At 47.3% G+C, this 19,236-nt stretch overlaps 1 protein-coding gene across 1 annotated transcript in view; it reads right to left on the reverse strand.

Annotated features, from left to right (window-relative positions):
- Window positions 1-19,236, reverse strand: part of LOC144943254 (polypeptide N-acetylgalactosaminyltransferase 2-like) — a 74,575-nt gene that overhangs the window by 8,565 nt on the left and 46,774 nt on the right. The window contains exons 6-15 of the mRNA XM_078870584.1: window positions 14,665-14,730; window positions 11,395-11,516; window positions 7,846-7,933; window positions 6,535-6,622; window positions 5,680-5,783; window positions 4,759-4,885; window positions 1,321-1,413; window positions 795-878; window positions 316-442; window positions 75-194 (exon numbers count right to left, since the gene is read on the reverse strand). Of these exons, the coding sequence (XP_078726710.1) occupies window positions 75-194; window positions 316-442; window positions 795-878; window positions 1,321-1,413; window positions 4,759-4,885; window positions 5,680-5,783; window positions 6,535-6,622; window positions 7,846-7,933; window positions 11,395-11,516; window positions 14,665-14,730 (1,019 nt within the window). The remainder of the gene's footprint in view (window positions 1-74; window positions 195-315; window positions 443-794; window positions 879-1,320; window positions 1,414-4,758; window positions 4,886-5,679; window positions 5,784-6,534; window positions 6,623-7,845; window positions 7,934-11,394; window positions 11,517-14,664; window positions 14,731-19,236) is intronic.

The raw sequence follows: 19,236 nt of genomic DNA on the forward strand, positions 1-19,236 counted from the left end.
TGTGATGGACAGCTAATGCCAGGGACTCACAGAGGCAGCTGTTGTTGCAAGGGTGTGTGGGGGTTGACCCTCACCTGTCGGCTGTCATTCTCCCTGCAAACCTGGAGCTTGAGGAGGCCTCCAGGTATGCGGTCGGTCACCGTCAAGCACAGATCAATGTGCTTCAATGACTTCTCCTTGGTGAAGGCCCATTCCTGTTGCATGCGCACACACACACACAGCCCACAACGTCAAGCTACCTGGTCGCCATCAGGTGGTCTCCCGCCCCGTCTGCTCTCTACCCCAGGGGCCCTGTGGCTGGCGCTGGAGACTCGCCTGGTTGCCGCCAGCGTTGTGGCACTCGTAGACCCCCACGGTGCCGTCGGCGAAGTGGCCCATGGTGTCCAGGCAGTTGGCTCCCTGCTGCAACGCCCCGAACGCCACGTCCTGCTTATCCGGAACCCTGGGGGGGGTCAGAGGGCAGCGACAGACACAGCAGAGGCAATGAACGTCATCAGCTTGTTCACGCCCATCGCACTTCTCTCCTGGGTTCTGCTCCCACCTCTCAAACCGTTCCCTCGACGTTTCTACACGAGGCCTAGCTTTGTGCGAGACCCCTCCGCCGTGGCATCCCACAAGGTTCCATCTGTGGCCCTCTTGCTCAACGCGATAAAATGTATCCTCATACTCGGCGAAAACCGTGCGCTTGCACGCAGTGCAGGTTTGTAACAGATGCTCGCTCACAGCGATTACCCCGATAGCCTGAAAGGCTTGACGGGGAAATGTTTGTGTGTGTGTTTGTGTGTGCATGAGACCTGAGCTCAGGGTAGACATTATCCAGGTACCACTTGAAGGGCTTGCATTTCAGCTTCTCTCGGAGCTCCAACCGGCCCTGAATGCTTTAAACACACAGCAGCAGAGTTATTTGTTAATAACCTGGATGATAAACGTCGACGGCTTACTTTAACCCTGCGATTCTACAGCTTCTAATGCAGGGATAGTGAAGCAAGGCAGGTGTTCGGCTTCTCGCTGCCACCGCACAGCTCGAAAATAATCGTCAGCCGTAAATTCTATGCTAAAAAATTCGAATCTTGAGCCAAACGGGTACAGCGGTCACCTAAAACAACGGCGCAATGATGACAAATCACCCTAGATTTATGCACGTTCAAATAACCCGGAATGGTGACCACTAAATCTGGCGTGCGTGGAACATTACATTAACTGTCAGCAGCAGCGACCGCATGCCGGACCCACGTCGCACGCCGCTGTCAGTAAATTAACCCCCCCCCCCCCCCGCGTTACGCCCCAGTTGAGAAGGAGTCGAAACATGGGGCTGTTTACTTTCCAAAGGAGACGCTCCTCGCAGAGGGCACTGCCGCGTAGTAGAAGTTCTTGTACTCGTCCATCCATACCTCGGCCGCTCTCCGCGTGTTCCTGCGACGAAAAAAAAAACGTTCCGCGTGCGACAGCGGAGGGGCGAGAGGATAGGGGATGAGGGGCCGCATCGCGCTCGGTCGCCCTGGTCATCAAAGCCACGAATGACAACTGGGTTTTGCTCGTTGCTTACGCGAAGCCCCTGTGTTTCATGGGGTGGCCGTCAACATGCCCCAGTTCCTCGTCAGAGAGAGAGGGGGTAGAGGAGCGTGAAGAGGGCGAGCCATGGAAACTCGGCAACGGCGTAAGAGACCAGTGGGCATGGTTTTTGTCTCACCGGCGGCCCGCCGACGTTCCTCCGTTACATCACGCAGAAGCGGAGCGCGTCAAGAGCTGCCGTGAGAAACGTATAAACAAAGATATGTAATAACCTACTTGCTGTACTGCTTCTTACAGAACAAGGGAGAAAACGACCTCCCCCCCCACCGATTGCCTGTCACAACCCTCCTGGGGGTTGCACTGCCCCCCAGTGCCCCCCTCCCCACCACCCCAAATTGAGAAGTGAGGTGTTTCACTTTGATTTCATGTTCAGGCGCAGGCACCGAGCGCGAAATTACATTTTCATTGCAAGAACGAAAGACTTTGTGGTGCTGTCGTCGGCAGTGGTGCACAAGCACGGACAACAAACAACCCCTTCCACTTTCATCGCTAACATTGCCCCAAAAGATGGAGTCTGTTCTCCAATGACGTGGTAGCTGAAGAACAGCTCGATGTGGACAAATCACGTTATAATAAATAATATATAATATAGGGGTAAAGCACAGTCCGCGATAACACGTGGGATGCGTACGCAGGCTGAACAAAGACTGAGGCGCGGGGGTAGCATCTAGAAGCATCCAGCAGCATCCCAATGCCTCGTGCGATGATGCTACGCCGAGGCAGCCGTACAACCACTTATTCCTACTCGCGCGGCGTAGTTCCGTTCGCTCGATCGCGTGGCATCCAATTGGCATCCGCATTATAAAGACGTGTTCCCTAATACATTCATCGCGTTGTATCCAATTCACGGTATGAAAACAACACGCGGTGTGAGAGGAGAACGGGACTGCACTAGTTCTCTTCTTTAGGGCGGTGTCATTGACGAACGCGTAAAACAGAGGGACGCGTCCGCCTGATGCTCAACAGGAACCGAGAATGTTTCAGTGACAATGTCGTCATCACGGTACACGCGGATGCATTGCACACTTGGTGGGTGCGGGTGGGTGCTTGTCGCCCCCCCCCCTTTGTGCTAATTAACAGAATCATCTTCAGCAGAATCCTGTTTGGGGAAATTTGTCCTCATTTTTATTTCAGTCTTCAAGTGGAAAACTAAAGTGACCAAAAAACCCATCCATGATGGGATATCGTTCAGATATGCTGCCAGAGTCGATACCGTACTACTCTCCGTCATCAGCAGAGGGCAGTACACCACTGGTAAGACCACCTCTTCTGTACTTAACTCAGCTCACCTGGTATAGTCAATAAAGGACATCTGACTGTCTGCAGGTGAATTGCTCGTTAGTTTCTATGTAGTTTCTCTGTTCACCAAAGTTGCAATCATTGAAGATTTGGTCCAACAAGGATTGAATGCTGATGTACCGGCCCTGGTCAGACACTGCCTCACCAATACATACTTCACCTGGAATGAAACATTCTACAAACAAATTGAAGGCACCCCAATGGGTTCTCCCTTACCTCCGGTTGCAGCCAATATTTTCATGGAAAATTTTGAGATGGGCACCATCCAGGCATCCACTCTACGCCCGTCCTTCTGGAAGAGGTACGTGGATGACACATGTGTCATCTGGCCACATGGCCGACCGGCTCTGAACCAATTCCTCAACTACATCAATTCCATACACCCAGCCATCAAATTTACCACTGAGGTAGAAAAGGATTGCAAGCTACCTTTCTTAGATGTCCTAATCAAAAAGAGACTAAATGGCTCAATGAGCCATTCTGTCTACAGGAAAGCAACCCATACAGATGCCTACCTAAAACCTGACTCCTACCACCATCCATCCCAGAAGAATTCCGTCATTATAACTCTACACCAGCGAGCTCAATGTATCTCCAACCATGAACACTCAAACACGTACGCCAAGCCCTCAAGGTGAATGGATACTCTGACTACACAATCCGCAAAGCCATCACCCCAACCGTGAGAAAGGAGGCATCTGAGGATCCAATCAAAACCATCACCTTGCCATACATAGCAGGGGTAATCAAAAATATTTCCAAAATCATGAACAAACACAAGATCCAGGTCTGATTTAACATGGTACATAAAATTCGTGATCTGATCCCATCTGTGAAGGACAAGATCCCTGACATGCAATACCCCGGCGTCTACAAACTAAGCTGTATCTGCGGCAGCAGTTACATTTGGCAAACTAAGCGACATGTCTCGGACCGTGTTCGTGAGCATAAGGCAGATTTGAAACACGGTAGGACCAATACTTCTGCCGTGGCTGATCATTATTTTAATGCGGCTGGCTCACATGAAATGTATTTCTCCAAGACGAAGGTACTTTGCAAACCCACTGGCTATCAACAAAGATTAGTTCATGAAGCTATCCATATATACCGACATAGACACAATTTCATGGGTACAAACTCAGCAATCACTGGATGGACGTTATCAACCATTCAAAGTCATAACTGGCTGTAATGTTTCCCTTTAATTGGTGGAGGCCCACCACCAGTACCATCTGTACCCACTACTACCATCACCTCTAGCAGCAACCTCCATCGTCAACAGTGTGATTGTGTAAAGCGAGGTGCAATGATTACCTGGCAACCCTTGAATTGGTGGAAACCCACCACCAGCACCACCATTGCCCACTACGACCATCACTTACATTAACATTAGCTGCCCCATCCATGCTGCTGACACTTGGGCTACGTCCATTTTAAATCTTTATAAACAGTTTGCCTTGAGAGGCTAACCCCCCTATTCCTGATGACGCCCGCTTGTGTTGTGATCAAAACGTTGTGTTTATTTTTTATTCACTTTATTTTTATTATGATTTTTCTTCTATCTACGAGACTTTACCACAAGAACCAAAGAATAGTATACCAACATCCAATGTTGTATGCTCACATGTTTATTGTACTTCCCCCGCATCTCGGATTAGCACAGTTGGCTATGTACGGTGCGAAAGAAGTCCCACATACACAGATTCCTGCCTTCACCAACCCGTATAGACCAGCATGGTGAAGTATGGTCAAATAACACAACCCACACGGACGTGGAGAGGGCCCTCATCTAGCAGCGAGTCTTTTTTGTTGTTGATGCAGTTGCTGAGCACAGGCTGCTTTAGTCGCAGCACACTGGAGCCAGCCAAGGCTGTGGGTGTTCGTTACCTGGCAAACACGGTGCCACTGCCGCCGGGGAACGAGTAGGGGTGCTGCTTCCGGAAGACGTGGCCCACGCGGCTGCACGGGATGATTTCCAGAGACCCACCGCACTGCCACACGCGGAACGAGATCTCTGCGCGTGGCGCGGAGCGTGCACGCACACACACACAGTGTGCGCACACACGCATGCACGTAAATATAGAGCACGCAACGATAGCCGCCGCTCGCCACTTAGTGACGGTGACGTCCCCGCAGCGCTTGTACCAGGCTAAACTGAACTATTTAAACTAAACTATTTTTATTTCACCAGGTAAGGCCCACTGAGCTATATAGATCGTTTTCAGAAGCAACCTGGCCATAAATGATAGCTCAACAAAGTCACTTATCATGTGGAAATGTATCACAGCCAAATACTCTAAACTAGGTGCTAGGTGCACTCATTAAGTGGGGGAGGCTTGCTGGCAGGTCGCAGGACAGACCAAGGTGCTAACGGTTGACTGACTGAGATGACTGCAGATGATATTCCAGTGGTCATTACAAACCAGGGAGGGGGATCTATACGTAGATCACCCAATAAGTAAATATATACAGTAGAACCTCGGAGATCGAACGCACCAGAACTCGAACAAATCGGTGTTCGAATGGCCTTCTGGAACGAATAAAGTTTGATCTCCGGGGTACCACTGTAGTATTTTTTTTTATTACTCGAACCCTTGGCGCAGTTCCTGTTGGCTAAATTCCTCCAGGCTGAGTACCCTCCCATACTCGGAGAAGGCACCTATCACAGGCGTGATGTGTGCTGCCAAGCCGAACAGAAATTGGTTAAATAATGGACAACTCCAACTCCCCACACATTTTCACATCTAACTCTTATCCACTACTCCATCTCTTTCTGTCCACCAATATCTTCTGAACGCGTTTACCCACCAAGGTTTTCGCCGCCCCAGATGTCCATCATCATGTCATACTTCCCAAGCTCCTCAAAGTAAGCTTTTTCCATCACGAACAGACCCCCAGCAATCATAGGGGTCCTGCAGATCACATAGACGCAAGCATACGAACACAAAGATCCCCCGTTTAGTTTTTTTATACTGTCGGAGCAAAGGCCTTGTGGCGGGTTGCATAAAACATGTGAAGCGGAATCTTCCCTAATTTTTCCCATGTAAATCAGTGTAACTGAAGGGGCGAAATCACTTAATGTGTTTTATGCAACTGACTACTCATGCATAATGCATGGCAACTGAAATTTGAGGAGAGGAATGAGCTGTGCCGGCTTTGTGGTGAGCGGTGCACAGCAAGAGGTGTGTGGGGAGTGGTAGGTGGAGCGTACTGTATACAGTGCACGGTGCAGTCTGTTATAAGCGGTGCAGTGTAGGGAATACTGTGCAGTGGGTAATGCTGCACGGTTACGTAGAGTGGGGTGTGTGGTACGCAGTGTGTGGGACATGGTGTGTGGTGTGTGGTGAGCGATAGTGGAGCGGTTGGCGCGCTGCACTACGAACCTGGCGACCCGGATTCGATTCTCACTCACGGCCAACACCAGTGACGATAATTTGAACCGATCCTGGGCCTCCCCAAGGTCGACTCAGCCTCAAATGAGTTATTGGTGCAGTGTGTAAATATTGCCACTGGGGAGGCAAAGGTAGCCAGGCATGGTGCTGGTCACCCGTCCCCTCATGTGCCGTGCAGTCCTTCGTAGGTGCTCACTAACAGCACTTGCCCCAACAGTCTGTTACAAGCTACACGCGGGATCTTTGTCTTTGGTGCAGCTGCCGCTTGTACCGGATAGGGGAGGTCGGTGTTGTCTGCCGGGCTTTCCTCTGCTCTGGGGTCAGGTAGTCCCACTTGAAAACCAGGTTCCACTCGAAGCCTGCCAATGCAACGTCGGCGGTGGTCACAGAATCAGAATCTTACTTTATAGTGGAGGAATCCGATGATCTACAAAGCTTTTTGTCACAGATGTCCAGTAGGGGGAGGTCAAAAAGTTACAACAACAAACAATACAAAAGCACAATAGGAATGAAAAGTAAAGGGAAGGTAGGAAATCACTTTACACTTTTTATTTTACCAGGTAAAGAAAGCCCACTGAACTATAAACTTATTTTTCAGAAACAATCTGGTCACACATGATAGCTCAACGGAGTGGCTTATCACGTGTAAATTCATAGCAAGCCAAATATTAGAAAATGCTGCGGTGTCCATTTTTTGTGTCTGTATCCCAAACATAACCCTACAAGTAACCGGTGAGCCAAATGTGCCCAATCGTGCATGGTATGAAATGTATACGCTACATTTGAGCATGCGGTGGTGGCGCATGGTAATTATTGATTACAGTTTTGATGCAGAGCGTGTGCATGTGCAACCGCATTCCAGGAGGCTGTGGGGCATGCGTTGTGGGGGAAACGGAGACATCCGTGTGTGTACTACATGCTAGGGCTGTGACGGTGAATTAATATCTGTGAAAAATATCTTTATAGGTCATCAGAATTCCTCCAGTATAAATATTCGGATTCATTAACATACAAATTTTATCTCACAATACGTGAATTGATTTGTCTGTGTGTAATAATCTTTGCGTATTTTTTAAGTAATCAGTTCTCGTGAACCTTTAAACTCCAAAAAAAGCCCAAACAGATTCTTGAATCAAACCGTGACCCATGAAACGTAACAAACCGCAAGGTGTTCTCAAAACAGTGGGCTAACTCAGGGGTGCGGTGCCTCGGCAGATTCCTTTTCTTAACAAAACAAAACTACAAAATCCACTATTTACATTAAGCTCCATTACTGTCTGTAATGGGGTGACTGCCCAATTCTTGGAGAAACTAATCAGAAGCAAAGGGAGGACAATTTGAAAAATATGCAACATTTTTTTTTACCTTAACCCATAAGCTTCCGCACCGCGAACGAAATACTTCCCAAGGGGGGAAACTGAACACTGGAAAGAGTTCCATACTCCCTCGACGCCTGCTACGCATGGTCTCTCCTCCCCTCGTTCTCTCGCGAAACGACAGAGCCGGTGTAACGCGGGTTCCAGCCGCTCTGCGAGGGGGGCCACTCTACGTCGCCACCGCCACCTCTGCCGTCACCGCTCACCTCCCTTGAGGTCAGCGGAGGCGCCCACGTACTGGAAGTTGTCCATGTTTATGACGTCGATGATGGGACACACGACCCGGGTCCGGTCCTGTGCCACCGCCGCCGCGCACGCACATGGGTGAAAAACCTCCGTTAGATTTGCTTGACTCGCGGATGTGTGTTTGAGTGTGTTGCGCACGTGCTGTAGGGTCTCTTCTCGATTATCCCTGGGTGGATTGTCAGGCCCGCGGACTGACCGTGCTCTTCCATGTCTTGTTATGCATCACAGCTGGTTGCGATAATAGCTGCTCCTCACTCGTTAAGGGTCGGTGCTCACGTGACCACAAACACGGCGGTAAGTTAATTTGTTATATAAATAATAAACGCACCGCATTCTACGTCCCCTTTCTACATAGTAAGCAATACGTACATTTCCATAGCCTAATTTCCATATGTTTTACTTTATCCGTTTTTTGGCGTATCTGGGACAGCCCTGCACCCCATTACACTGGGTAATTGATAGTTGACTACATTATTGTTGTTTCCTCCAACATATCCCAGCTGTGTTATTGGAGCCGTGCCATCACGAGGTGAGCAAAAATCTATCTCTAATTAGCAGAGCATACTGTCACGTTCGGGAATAGCCCACCGAAATTGACATCACCAAACTATTTCTGAGGGCGGCCTCTGTCGCGTCAACAGGCCTCCCTCGCATAATACCAGGTGAGATTCCTTCACGCTTCGCAAAGAATCGTCCACCTCATGTCGATCACCGAACATATTTATACTGAGAACGCTCAAGAGTTGGGATCGGTTGATTTGAGTAAAAAAAAAACAATGCTTTACATTATGGGGGTGCTTTATGTAGTTGTTGGTAATCTGGCCGAGACTCAGCTCGCTACGCTTGAGAATGTGGTTTACTCAAGAGGTGGCTGTAACCCAGTTTGAACCCTAGGAGGAGTGGGACAGCAGTAGCTTGCTTGAGCCCGTTCTGGTTCAGCGCCTCTAACATGGCCAAGTGAGCGTCCTAAGCCAGCTTTGTGTTTCATTTAAAAGCAGAGTTATGGCTCACACAAGCGAGTGCTGTTCTACTCAGGAAAAACATCCCACACACCTAACCACCGACCACAGATGACACATCGTCTGGGTTGCAAATGGATGCGAAAGGGAACATTGCAGTAATTTTCCCCCGTGTCTTTGTTAAAAAAAAACATCTGCCCCAGCCCTTTTTTACATTTTTGCGTAAAAGGGCTAACGAATACCGCCAAAAGTCAATGTTTGCCGATGATGGCACTCAGCCCGAGGTTGAGTCACGCACATGCACAAGGCTCCCTCCAAATTCACGGGTCAACAGCTGCTCCTCGTGAAGCTGAGCCTGGCTTGTTTTGGGGTGTGGTTACAAGTTTCTAAGACACTTTACTCTCATGATTTCCAATCCGAGCCTTGATCTGGGAAAATAAGATTCTCCACCAAGTACATTGTCAATTTTTGATGGAAACATCTGTGCGCAAAGATATCTTCTTCTTTTGTAACTCAAACATCTTAGAACGTCAACAGTACTTGTGCTGTGACTGCTGAATGCCTCGTGGAACGTGGAATTCCCACCGCTCGATCAGCGCTGCTAGCAAACAAGCAACACTGCAATGCTAGTTTGAGCTGAAAGATGTTCCAAATTGCCTTTGATTTTAAGCCCAGGTCACCTGACTCCTTCTGGGTGTCTTACTCGCCTTCAGTGCCGTGTGTTTGATTAATTTAATGCGGCGTTTTACAGAGCACGAAGCATGGCTGGTGTAATTATCGCTCTAATTACTGTCAATTGAAAAACGATCACTTCTGCAAGTGATGTCTTTGAGATGTCTCTCTTCATTTGCCTCAGTGTCCCCTGCTGATATATTATTAAAATATCCAGCTCCTACCGTGACATTATAAAAGCAAGGCATATTGTCCAGGTTTTGCAATTAAATTGCTAAATGGCGAACGTGAAGTCATTAGATGGTCAAAATTTGCACATCATCATCGCCGTTATTTTTATGCCAGATTGAGATCACTGAAAGTTCATCAATCGGTGACCTCTGACCAGAAAAACATCACATTTTTAGCATTTAATGGGGTTGAGGGCAGGTCGTATGGGGCCATCAACCGTGGGTCCCATTCTAATTAGACAGAAAGACATTTCAAGTGAGCTAACGCTCACTCGGATCGGCCAAGAAGCTTACGCGGTGCAGGGCTGAGGTGGGCAGAGATTAAAACACGGCCCAATGTATAAGCAGATTAAGTCCCGCTGATGTGACATGGTGCTTCCGGAAGCCAGTTTAATATAGCCGGACTTAGTGACCCGCAGCTTTCATTTGCAACCTAACTATACATACGCACACACACACACGTGCACGCGAGCGGTGTATTCATAACAGACTAGGCGGCGCAGCAGTTGAGAGGATTGATCGCAATCTGAAGGTTCAAATCCCGATGGCGGATAGGGGAGGGCAGTCAGACTCAGTGTATCATTCTCTTAGGTTCGATGCCACTCTGTGAGAAGTCAACGGTGGAGGTTGAGCAGACGAGTCGGCCTCCGTCAAAACGATTTTTTGGGATCCACACCAACAGAGGAGTGCTGCCTTCTCAAGTGTGAGTAAGAAGGCACTCTTAAGTGTTCATCTTTTGATCAATGTATGCAACTACTAACAGGAAATGCTTCCAATAATAAAAAAAAGCCATTACGTAATAAACAATAAATGCCCAATCGGTCAATTGATTTCAGGTTGTGACAGGGGTTTTGCACAGTAGTTGGTGACACCGTAAATTTTCCTACATATTCATTTCTCAAATGTCTGGAGTCGCCCGACCAAAGGAGTTGTTCGATGAACTTACCACAGTCGTTCTGGCTCAAGTGAGTTAAAATTTTCCGCACAAATTTGTAGCCATTCAATCGTTTGTGCATGAGCAGACACTTCAACAATTGGTAGGTGGCCAACACAACACCCGGCCACCTTTGTTTTCCTGGTGGCAATGTTTACACACCGCCCAAGGTACTCATTTGAGGCCGAGTCGACCTAGTGGAGGCTCAGGAATGGTTTAGATAATTATCACTGGTGGTGGCCATGAGCGGGAATTTAACTCAGGTCGATGGGTTTGCAGCACAGCACGCTAACTGCTGTGCCACCACTCTCCACCTGAACATGTACATAAGACAAATATCCCCCCGTACATCCTTAACACACTTTTGGGGAAAGTGCAGTTAGCGAGCACCTATGAAGGCCGGAACGGCACACGAGGTGGTGGCGTGTGGCCAGCACCATACCCGGCTGCCTTTGTCTCCCTAGTGCCAATGTTTTTACACATCGCACCAGGTACTCAATTGTGGCCGAGTAAACCTAGGGGAGGCCCAGGACCAGTTCAGATAAACGTCACTGGTGTTGTCTGTGAGCGGGAATCTAACTCAGGTCGCTGGGTTCGTAGCGCAGCGTGCTAATAGCTACGCTACCGCTCCCCACATGCACGTACGCGCGTACACACACACACGTACGCGCGTACACACACACATGTACGCGCGTACACACACACAAACTGCACCTCGGCCACTCTCTCGAGCAGCGGCTCCAGCCAGTGTTCATTGCACTCGCAGTGACTGTCCAGGAAGGTGAGGATGGCGCTCTCCGCGATGTCGGCTCCCCGCACTCGCGATCGCATCAAACCTGGGCAAGCACACACACGTACGCACACACCACACAAACAAAGATAAAGTGCTGTTAAACGAGCACCTACGAAGACCGGCACGGCGCACGAGGTGGTGGGTGGCCAGCACCACGCCCGGCCACCTTTGTCCCCTAATGGCGATGTTTACACATCACACCAGGTACTCATTTGAGGCCGAGTCAACCTACGGGAGGCCCAGGACCGCCTTTGTCTCCCGATTGCTGTTGTTTATGCACCACACCAGGTACTCATATTTGAGGTTGAGTCGACAATGGGAAGATCCGGGTCAGGAAGAGTCTTGTAGAGTTTTTTTTTTATTCCCCGTGATTTGGCTGCGATGATGACCCACCACTGCCCCAGTTCACCCAAGTCAATCTTGCCTCTCTGCGATGCCACCACGAGAGAGATTCACACACCTCGTGATTCCGCTCAGTGGCAATTGTCCGACTTGCTTCAAGCGGCATTTCGTATATTCTCTGAAGTACTGAGGCTATCTCTTTATGTGGATGTCCCTCTCTGTTTGTGGGTTGTCCCTCTGTGTGTGTTGCTTTGTGTCTCTCTCTCCATGTGTATCTCTTGCTCTTGCGGGTTTTTGTTCCTGTTGCCCGGCTCTCTGACATTGACATACTAATATTCTTATTGACACAACCCCCGGTTGCTGGAGCCATCTCACATTGACATGCTAATCTCTTACATTTACGTACAAATTCCTTCTCTAGCTCCGCCCACTTACCTTTGAGTTGGGCCCACCAAAATCCTATATAACCTCTTGTTGCAGCAGCTCTTTCTCCTACGTCAGCAGTTCTCCTGCTGTGTTTGTTTCACCTGATGACGGTTGCTTGTGTTGCGATCGAAACGTCGTGATCTATAAATTTTCTATCTACGTGACTTTACCGAAAGAACCAGAGTACTAAGACTAGCTAGGCCTCTACAAAACTCCGTGTTTGTGTAAACCTTTCCTTTGGGGCTGTGGCAGTGTCTCTTAAACATAAGTAAAACAATTTGTTGGGTCTCAACTCAACCCATCGTCCCAGTCGGGTTGATAACAGTGGTTATAGTAATAGGTTTTTACCCTTTTATCTGGCAACAAAACTGACGCCTTTTTACAAGGGATCATGTTTGCATTAACCACAACACTTGCGATCAAAATGCAAACAAAATTCAACAGTGGTTGTTCCAATACAAGGGTCCTGGCTAACACCATGGGCATGTGGAGTTTTTCACCGCCAGCTCAACACACCAAATACTCAATGAATCCCACCCATCTGGCTCTGGGTCTTTCCCCGTGGTTTCAGTCACCAGTGATTCGTGGATTAGGCCACGTAATGAGCTGTACCACATTTGTGCGTGAAAACCCTGCAACCACCCGCTTAATGCGCCAAATATTACGGTTTAAGCTCACAATGGTAAGTTGAAGAACAATTCTCGTAACTAAATTTACAATTTAAATACGAAACAGAAATTCGGCCGAACCCAAAAAGCCAATTGCGAAACTAAATTTGACATGCCGATTCAATGTCCCCCAGAATTACAAGGTCTGTGCAGTCGACTCATGCGCTCTGTGGCTGACGGTAAACATGGTGAAATATCAAGAGGCAGTTGGGTAGGAGACCGCAAAATACTTAATACAGTAAAACCTTGGATTGCGAGCATAATTCGTTCCGGAAACGTGTTTGTAATCCAAAGCACTCGTATATCAAAGCACTCGTATATCAGTTGTGATCACGTGATGCTCGGCAGACAAAGCGTATACACGTACTACTCGTATTGCAAGACCTCGCTCGTTTATCAAATTAATATTTATTTAAAAATTTTGCTCGTCTTGCAAAACACTCACAGACCAAGTTACTCGCAATCCAAGGTTTTACTGTAGTACTTTACATTTTTATAGTGTTAATCCTGCTAATAGTATCCCATTATGCTGTACCATTAATAATATATAAGGACCAAATCCCATTTACAGCCACTACCAAGCAAATGAAAACCCTACAAGCAAGCAATATAAAAAATAGATAAACAAATTAAGAAATGGCACCAACATCAAAAGCATAAACAACAAAAAAGCTTGATAAATAATAATAGGTGTTACCCTTTCAGGCAATAAAACAGGTGTTAAGATGTTCAAACACTGTTTTATTACCAAAAATAGTAAAACCTATTATTATTTTTCATACTTTGATACTAGCAAAAACGTCCCACGCTACCATCATTAAGTAGGTCCTGAATTTTGTTATTATACACGGTTTTGTCCATGATGACCGTGGCATTGCCCTTGTTGGCTGAGAGGATGACGACATCATCCCTCTTTTTCAATTGAGATAACTCGAAACGCTCCTCCTTACTGATGTTGCTGACTGGTATCTTAGCACTTTTGAGGGTTGCAGCGATTTCAGATCTTGTCACGTCTGCAGCGATGTGTCCCAAACCCTTAAGCGCTACATCGACCAGGGCAATAAAGTCATCCACTGGTATGCACTATTCGCCTTTTGGTGTTCTCTAGTCTGACACTGGTGAGACTAGGTCATGAAGAAGGCTGTATCTAGCGTAGGCCAAACAGTCTCAAAGACAATGCCCATATATTATCAGAGCATGTTTGTTTGCATGTTCATCACAAGTACGTGTAGTTAATGCAGACTTCACTCATTGCAAAAGGTTTCTATTTGTTGTTTGAACATCTTAACACCTCCTGTTTTATTGCCAGAAAGGGTAAAACTTATTATTATTTATCATACACAACAAAGGTCGACTACACGTCCTAAACCACAGTCCCAACTTCCCAACGAAGCCAGGAAACCTTCAGAGGAGGGGGAGGCGGTGGTGTGGGGCCAAAAAGTTAACGACTCATTTCGACCAATCGGTCCAATGTCCAAAAAGTGATTACCTCCTTTTCAGCGTATGCCTGGATGAATAAAAAGGCCTCGAAAATAATGAAATGACGGGAGTTGTTTTTTGTCGGTTGTGGAGTGGCAGGGGTATTCCAGACCACAGGGGCTGCGCATGAGAAAGTGGCAACTTGTCCATCGGCCGTTGGCGAGGTGCAACGGCCTCAACGGCACCGTCCAAGATGTACTCTTGACCTTGCTCTTCGTCCCTGGGAGGTAGAGAGTGGCTCAACGTGCTGGGTGTTTGACGTTAGGAGGCACTGACCTTCACGCTTCTCGTTCCTTATCGTCTTCACCTTTTCGATTTTTGCCAACAGTTTCCCATCTTCGGCTGAAACAAAAGCGCAAACACGGCAATGCAATCGCGCAATTGATTGTCGGCGAACACACACACGCACGTGACAACACACAATGACACACCGCTCACACTTAATCAATCACAAAGACAAAGAACTCCCGTATACACACATACTTACTCTCACATACATAAACAAGAATTACAGACGCACAGCACACAGCACAAACCCCCCCCCCACCCGTGGAGTCTACACGAACTTCTAGAGCAAGTGCTGTTAGCGAGCACCTATGAAGGACAGCACGGTGCACGAGGAGGTGGTGTGGCTGACCTCAGGCATTAATTTCAGGTTGAGTTTATCTAGAGGAGGCCCAGAACCGAGTGCAGATAACCACCACTGATGATAGCCATTGTCAGGAATCGAACTTGGGTCTTAAGGCTTGGAGCACATGGCGCCAACCACCACGCAACCGCTACCCACACACAGCACATACACAACCGTATAACACGTGCATACACCAAATACGATTAAATGCCACTCACACACATGTACTCACACTGGCACACATACATACGAGATGCACACATCCCAACAAAGACAAAGATTTCCCATATAGCCTTAACAGACTATTGGGGCAAGTGCTGTTAACGAGCACCTATGATGGCTGGCACAGCACACGAGGGGGTGGGTAGCCAACACCACGCCCGGCCGCCTTTGTCTCCCGAGTGGCGATGTTTAGACAGCGCATCAGGTACTCATTTGAGTCTGAATCAACCTCGGGGAGGCCCAGAACCGGTTCAGATAATCGTCAGATAATTGTGGTGTTGGCCGTGAGTCAGAATCGCACTCTGGTCACCAGGTTTGCAGCGCCGTGCACTAACCACTGTGCCACCGCTCCCCAATACACACACGTTATTTATATTTGCATGCTCGTCGCTGATTATATCATCCATAAAAACTGTGTGCATGTGTGTAAATGTGGCACATTAGAACAGCTATTACCAGCCAGCTGGTGTGAAGAAAAACATTATGAGAACAGTTGGGTGCTAAATCGTTGTGTAAATTTAACGGCAGCTAAATGTTGATAAAGCATGGACACTGGCAGAGAGGGCTTAGGCCTAAGAAGCCGATAGAAATTAAAACGTTTCTCCATGTTTTGTTTGGTTGTTCGTATGTAGGTTGAACTTCTTTCGCACCGTATGTAGCCAACCGTGCAAATCGGAGGTGTAGTGGTAAGACAATATACTAAACACAAAAGCAGTTCTAATTATGTGCGTGGTTTCACATCCTGGACACTGCTGCTCTATCAGTAATCCTGCTCCACACATAGCAGACTAGAGAGCCTGGCAGGGTGATATGGCCTCGCGTGTTCTCTGTCTGATGCAGAATTTCTCAATTCTAACTAAACTACAAAACTAAAGTTCTTATATTACTAGGTAAGGCCCACTGAGCTCTATAGCTCTTTTTCATAAGCCACCTGGCCACTATTGATAGCTCAACGAAGTGGCTTAACACGTGGGAAAATTCTAGCGGCCAAATACTCTAAACGCGTGTTTATATATGTGGAGGGAAAAACCGAAAGACCCGGAGAAAAATCCACACGACCACGGGAAGAGAGAGAGACACGCAAACTCCAAATATACAGCAGGCACCAGAGTCGGGATCAAACGCACGACCTCCTGCATACCAGGCATGGTAGTTAACATCTGGCCACCATGCCATCAACTCTCTTAATCAGATCTCAATAAGCAAGAGTTTAGCCTGGTTAGTTCTTGAATGGGTGGGCACCAGGTGTTGCCGGCATGTGGCTGTGAGAGGCAGCCAAGAGAAGTGAGTGTTAAGTGTAATTCTTTTATATGTGTAGAGCTTTTCCTTTTTTCTCCCATACGCTTAACATTAATTCACGCTGTCGAGCACACATCCGAATGCAGGACTCTCAGTCTATAGACCCAGCTAGGACTGTCAACCCGAATTCCTGAATGTTAATACAAAATATGGACGGTGACAGCCGATATTCAAAAGTAGATGACATGATTCTTGTATCATGGGACCTCCTTTGACAGTACTAAAATATAAGAATAGGTTTTTCCCTTTTTTATTTTTTCTGGCAAATCGAAACAAAACAGGTGTTGAGATGTTAAAACACCAAACTGAAACCTTTTACAAGGAATCATGTCTGCATTAACCACAATACTTGTGGTCAGGATGCAAACAAAAACATTTTTTGTTGCCAGAAAAAAGGGGAAAACCTATTCTCATATTTTAGTACTGGCAAAGGAGATCCCATGATGTAGCTGCTCACCCCGAGCTCTAATTACTCTGATAGTGCATTGTCTTTGTGCTGTACGCCTTTTGGCGTCCTCTGATCTAACACCGTTTTGAGACTAGGCAAAGACAATGCATATATTATCAGAGTACGTTCTTTTTGCATTCTGACCACAAGAATTGTGGTTAATGCAGACATGATTCCTTGTAAAAGGTTTCAGTTTGGTGTTTTAACATCTCAACACCTGTTTTGTTGCCAGAAAAAAGGGGAAAACCTATTCTCATGATAATTGTAATTGGTATTATTGCGACACCCACAGATGGCAAATCACTAGCAGCCATATGATGCCAGAACTGGCTCATTGCCCCAACCCTCGGTCACAAAGTCATTCTGACATTCCGCAAGTTACACATGCCGTTCGCCCTGTGGTTTGAGGACGCTTGGTGCAAATTTTATTAAGACAGTGGCTGCCCTAATTCAATTGCAGAACAATCACAGCGTTACCAGCGCCACACTTTCACACGGCCATTGCAAGTCCTCCCCCCCCCCCCGAGTCACAAGGCCGGCTCGCCAACTGCCAAGACTCAACAGTTGTGAAAATGTAAAACACAAAATCGAATTACAGTCTCCCGAATGTGAGCTGACCATCCAACCATGTAAAGGATACGTAGGTTTCGCAGAAAGAAGATGAATATAACCATTGGAACGTCATTTGCCAGTAAAAATATAATTGTTTTTTTACCCTTCTACCTGGCAACAAAACTGACACCTTTTTTTTACAAAAAGTCATGTTTACATAGACCACAATACCTGCAGTCATAATGCAAACAAAAAACATAACTCTGATAATGTGCACTGTCCTTGAAGTTGATTGGTCCACACCCGATACAGCTTTCATTACAGCCTAGTCTCACATGGGTTGCGCCTTTTGGTCCAACCCATGTGAGACTAGGCTCTAAGGAAAGCTGTCTCGGGTGTGGACCAATCAACTTCAAGGACAGTGCACATTATCAGAGTTATGTTTTTGTTTGCATTATGACTGCAGGTATTGTGGTCTATGTAAACATGACTCCTTGTAAAAAAAGGTGTCAGTTTTGTTGCCAGAGAGAAGGGTAAAAAAACAATTATAAGATGTATATATTTTAAAACCTCTCCATCGCATGTTAAAACGTTGGCATCAGATGTACCGGCAGGGCTAAAATTATGCTCGAGTCAGCCTCATTTAGCGACGGCGTCGATGGGAGTTTTGTGCCGGCAGGGAATCTGCTATTCTGACAGCCTCCCCCACCCGACAGCCTCATTCAGCCACAGTCTTCAACGTACAGCGGTGAAAGAAAAACATGTTTTACTCTCAAGAGTATTTAATCAATGAGTCACCACCACGTTAGCCACGCCATAAAGATAGGTAGGTCCTGTAATCCCCATGAGTAAGGCTTCAACCACTTCACCTACCATATATGGGCGAGTCCTATGACCAGCGAGAGTTCTCCACCGCTCCAACAACTCCTATGTCTGTCCCGTTACATGCTATTGGCGAAACCTTCAATCGGTCAGGCTTCGCCTCTCTATCCGCACCTACAAATAGCAGTTGGCTATGTACGGTGTGAAAGAAGTTCAAGCACATACGAATATTTCTTAGGACATCTGATTAGTGTGATTTCAACGATCTATCCACAGTGCATGAGTTGGTTCAATTATTTAATATCAGTAAGAATTCACTGATTCAACCACAACACGCTAGGTCTGTCCCCGTGACCTCCAATGAGTGAGTTGCGGAGCAACCACATGTAACTCTGCCATGCACCAAGCCTGACACAGACCACGTGGTGAGATTCAACGCCACTCAGCGGTGGTGGTGGTGAACGACGGTTGTGTCGTATTGTTCATCCAGACAGAATACACAACAGCCACGTGCTGTTCCGTCACCAAGTGGCTCATGAGATGCACCCGCCGTTTGTCAACATTGTCGGCAAACCACATCAACACCTGATCCATTCACGAGCTAAGAATGGCTACTGTCCCCAGTGGCAGTGGGGACCACTCTAATGTGATCACGTGTATCAATAATCATTTGCCAACAATTGAACCTTATGGTGGGACCCTGGGGTCCCGAATAGACGGAAGTCAAAATCTAAATTAATTTATTTATTTTTGGCGACCCGTCCCACCGTGCACATAAACGCCGCGACCCACCTGGCGCAGATCATTCTGTTGTCATGTCGTCCAAGCGCAACGAGGACGAATGCGCACAAGAGCTGACCAAGCGAATGCACTC

This window comes from Lampetra fluviatilis, chromosome 30, assembly GCF_964198595.1.
Source record: "Lampetra fluviatilis chromosome 30, kcLamFluv1.1, whole genome shotgun sequence".
In the NCBI taxonomy this organism is placed as follows: Eukaryota; Metazoa; Chordata; class Hyperoartia; order Petromyzontiformes; family Petromyzontidae; genus Lampetra; species Lampetra fluviatilis.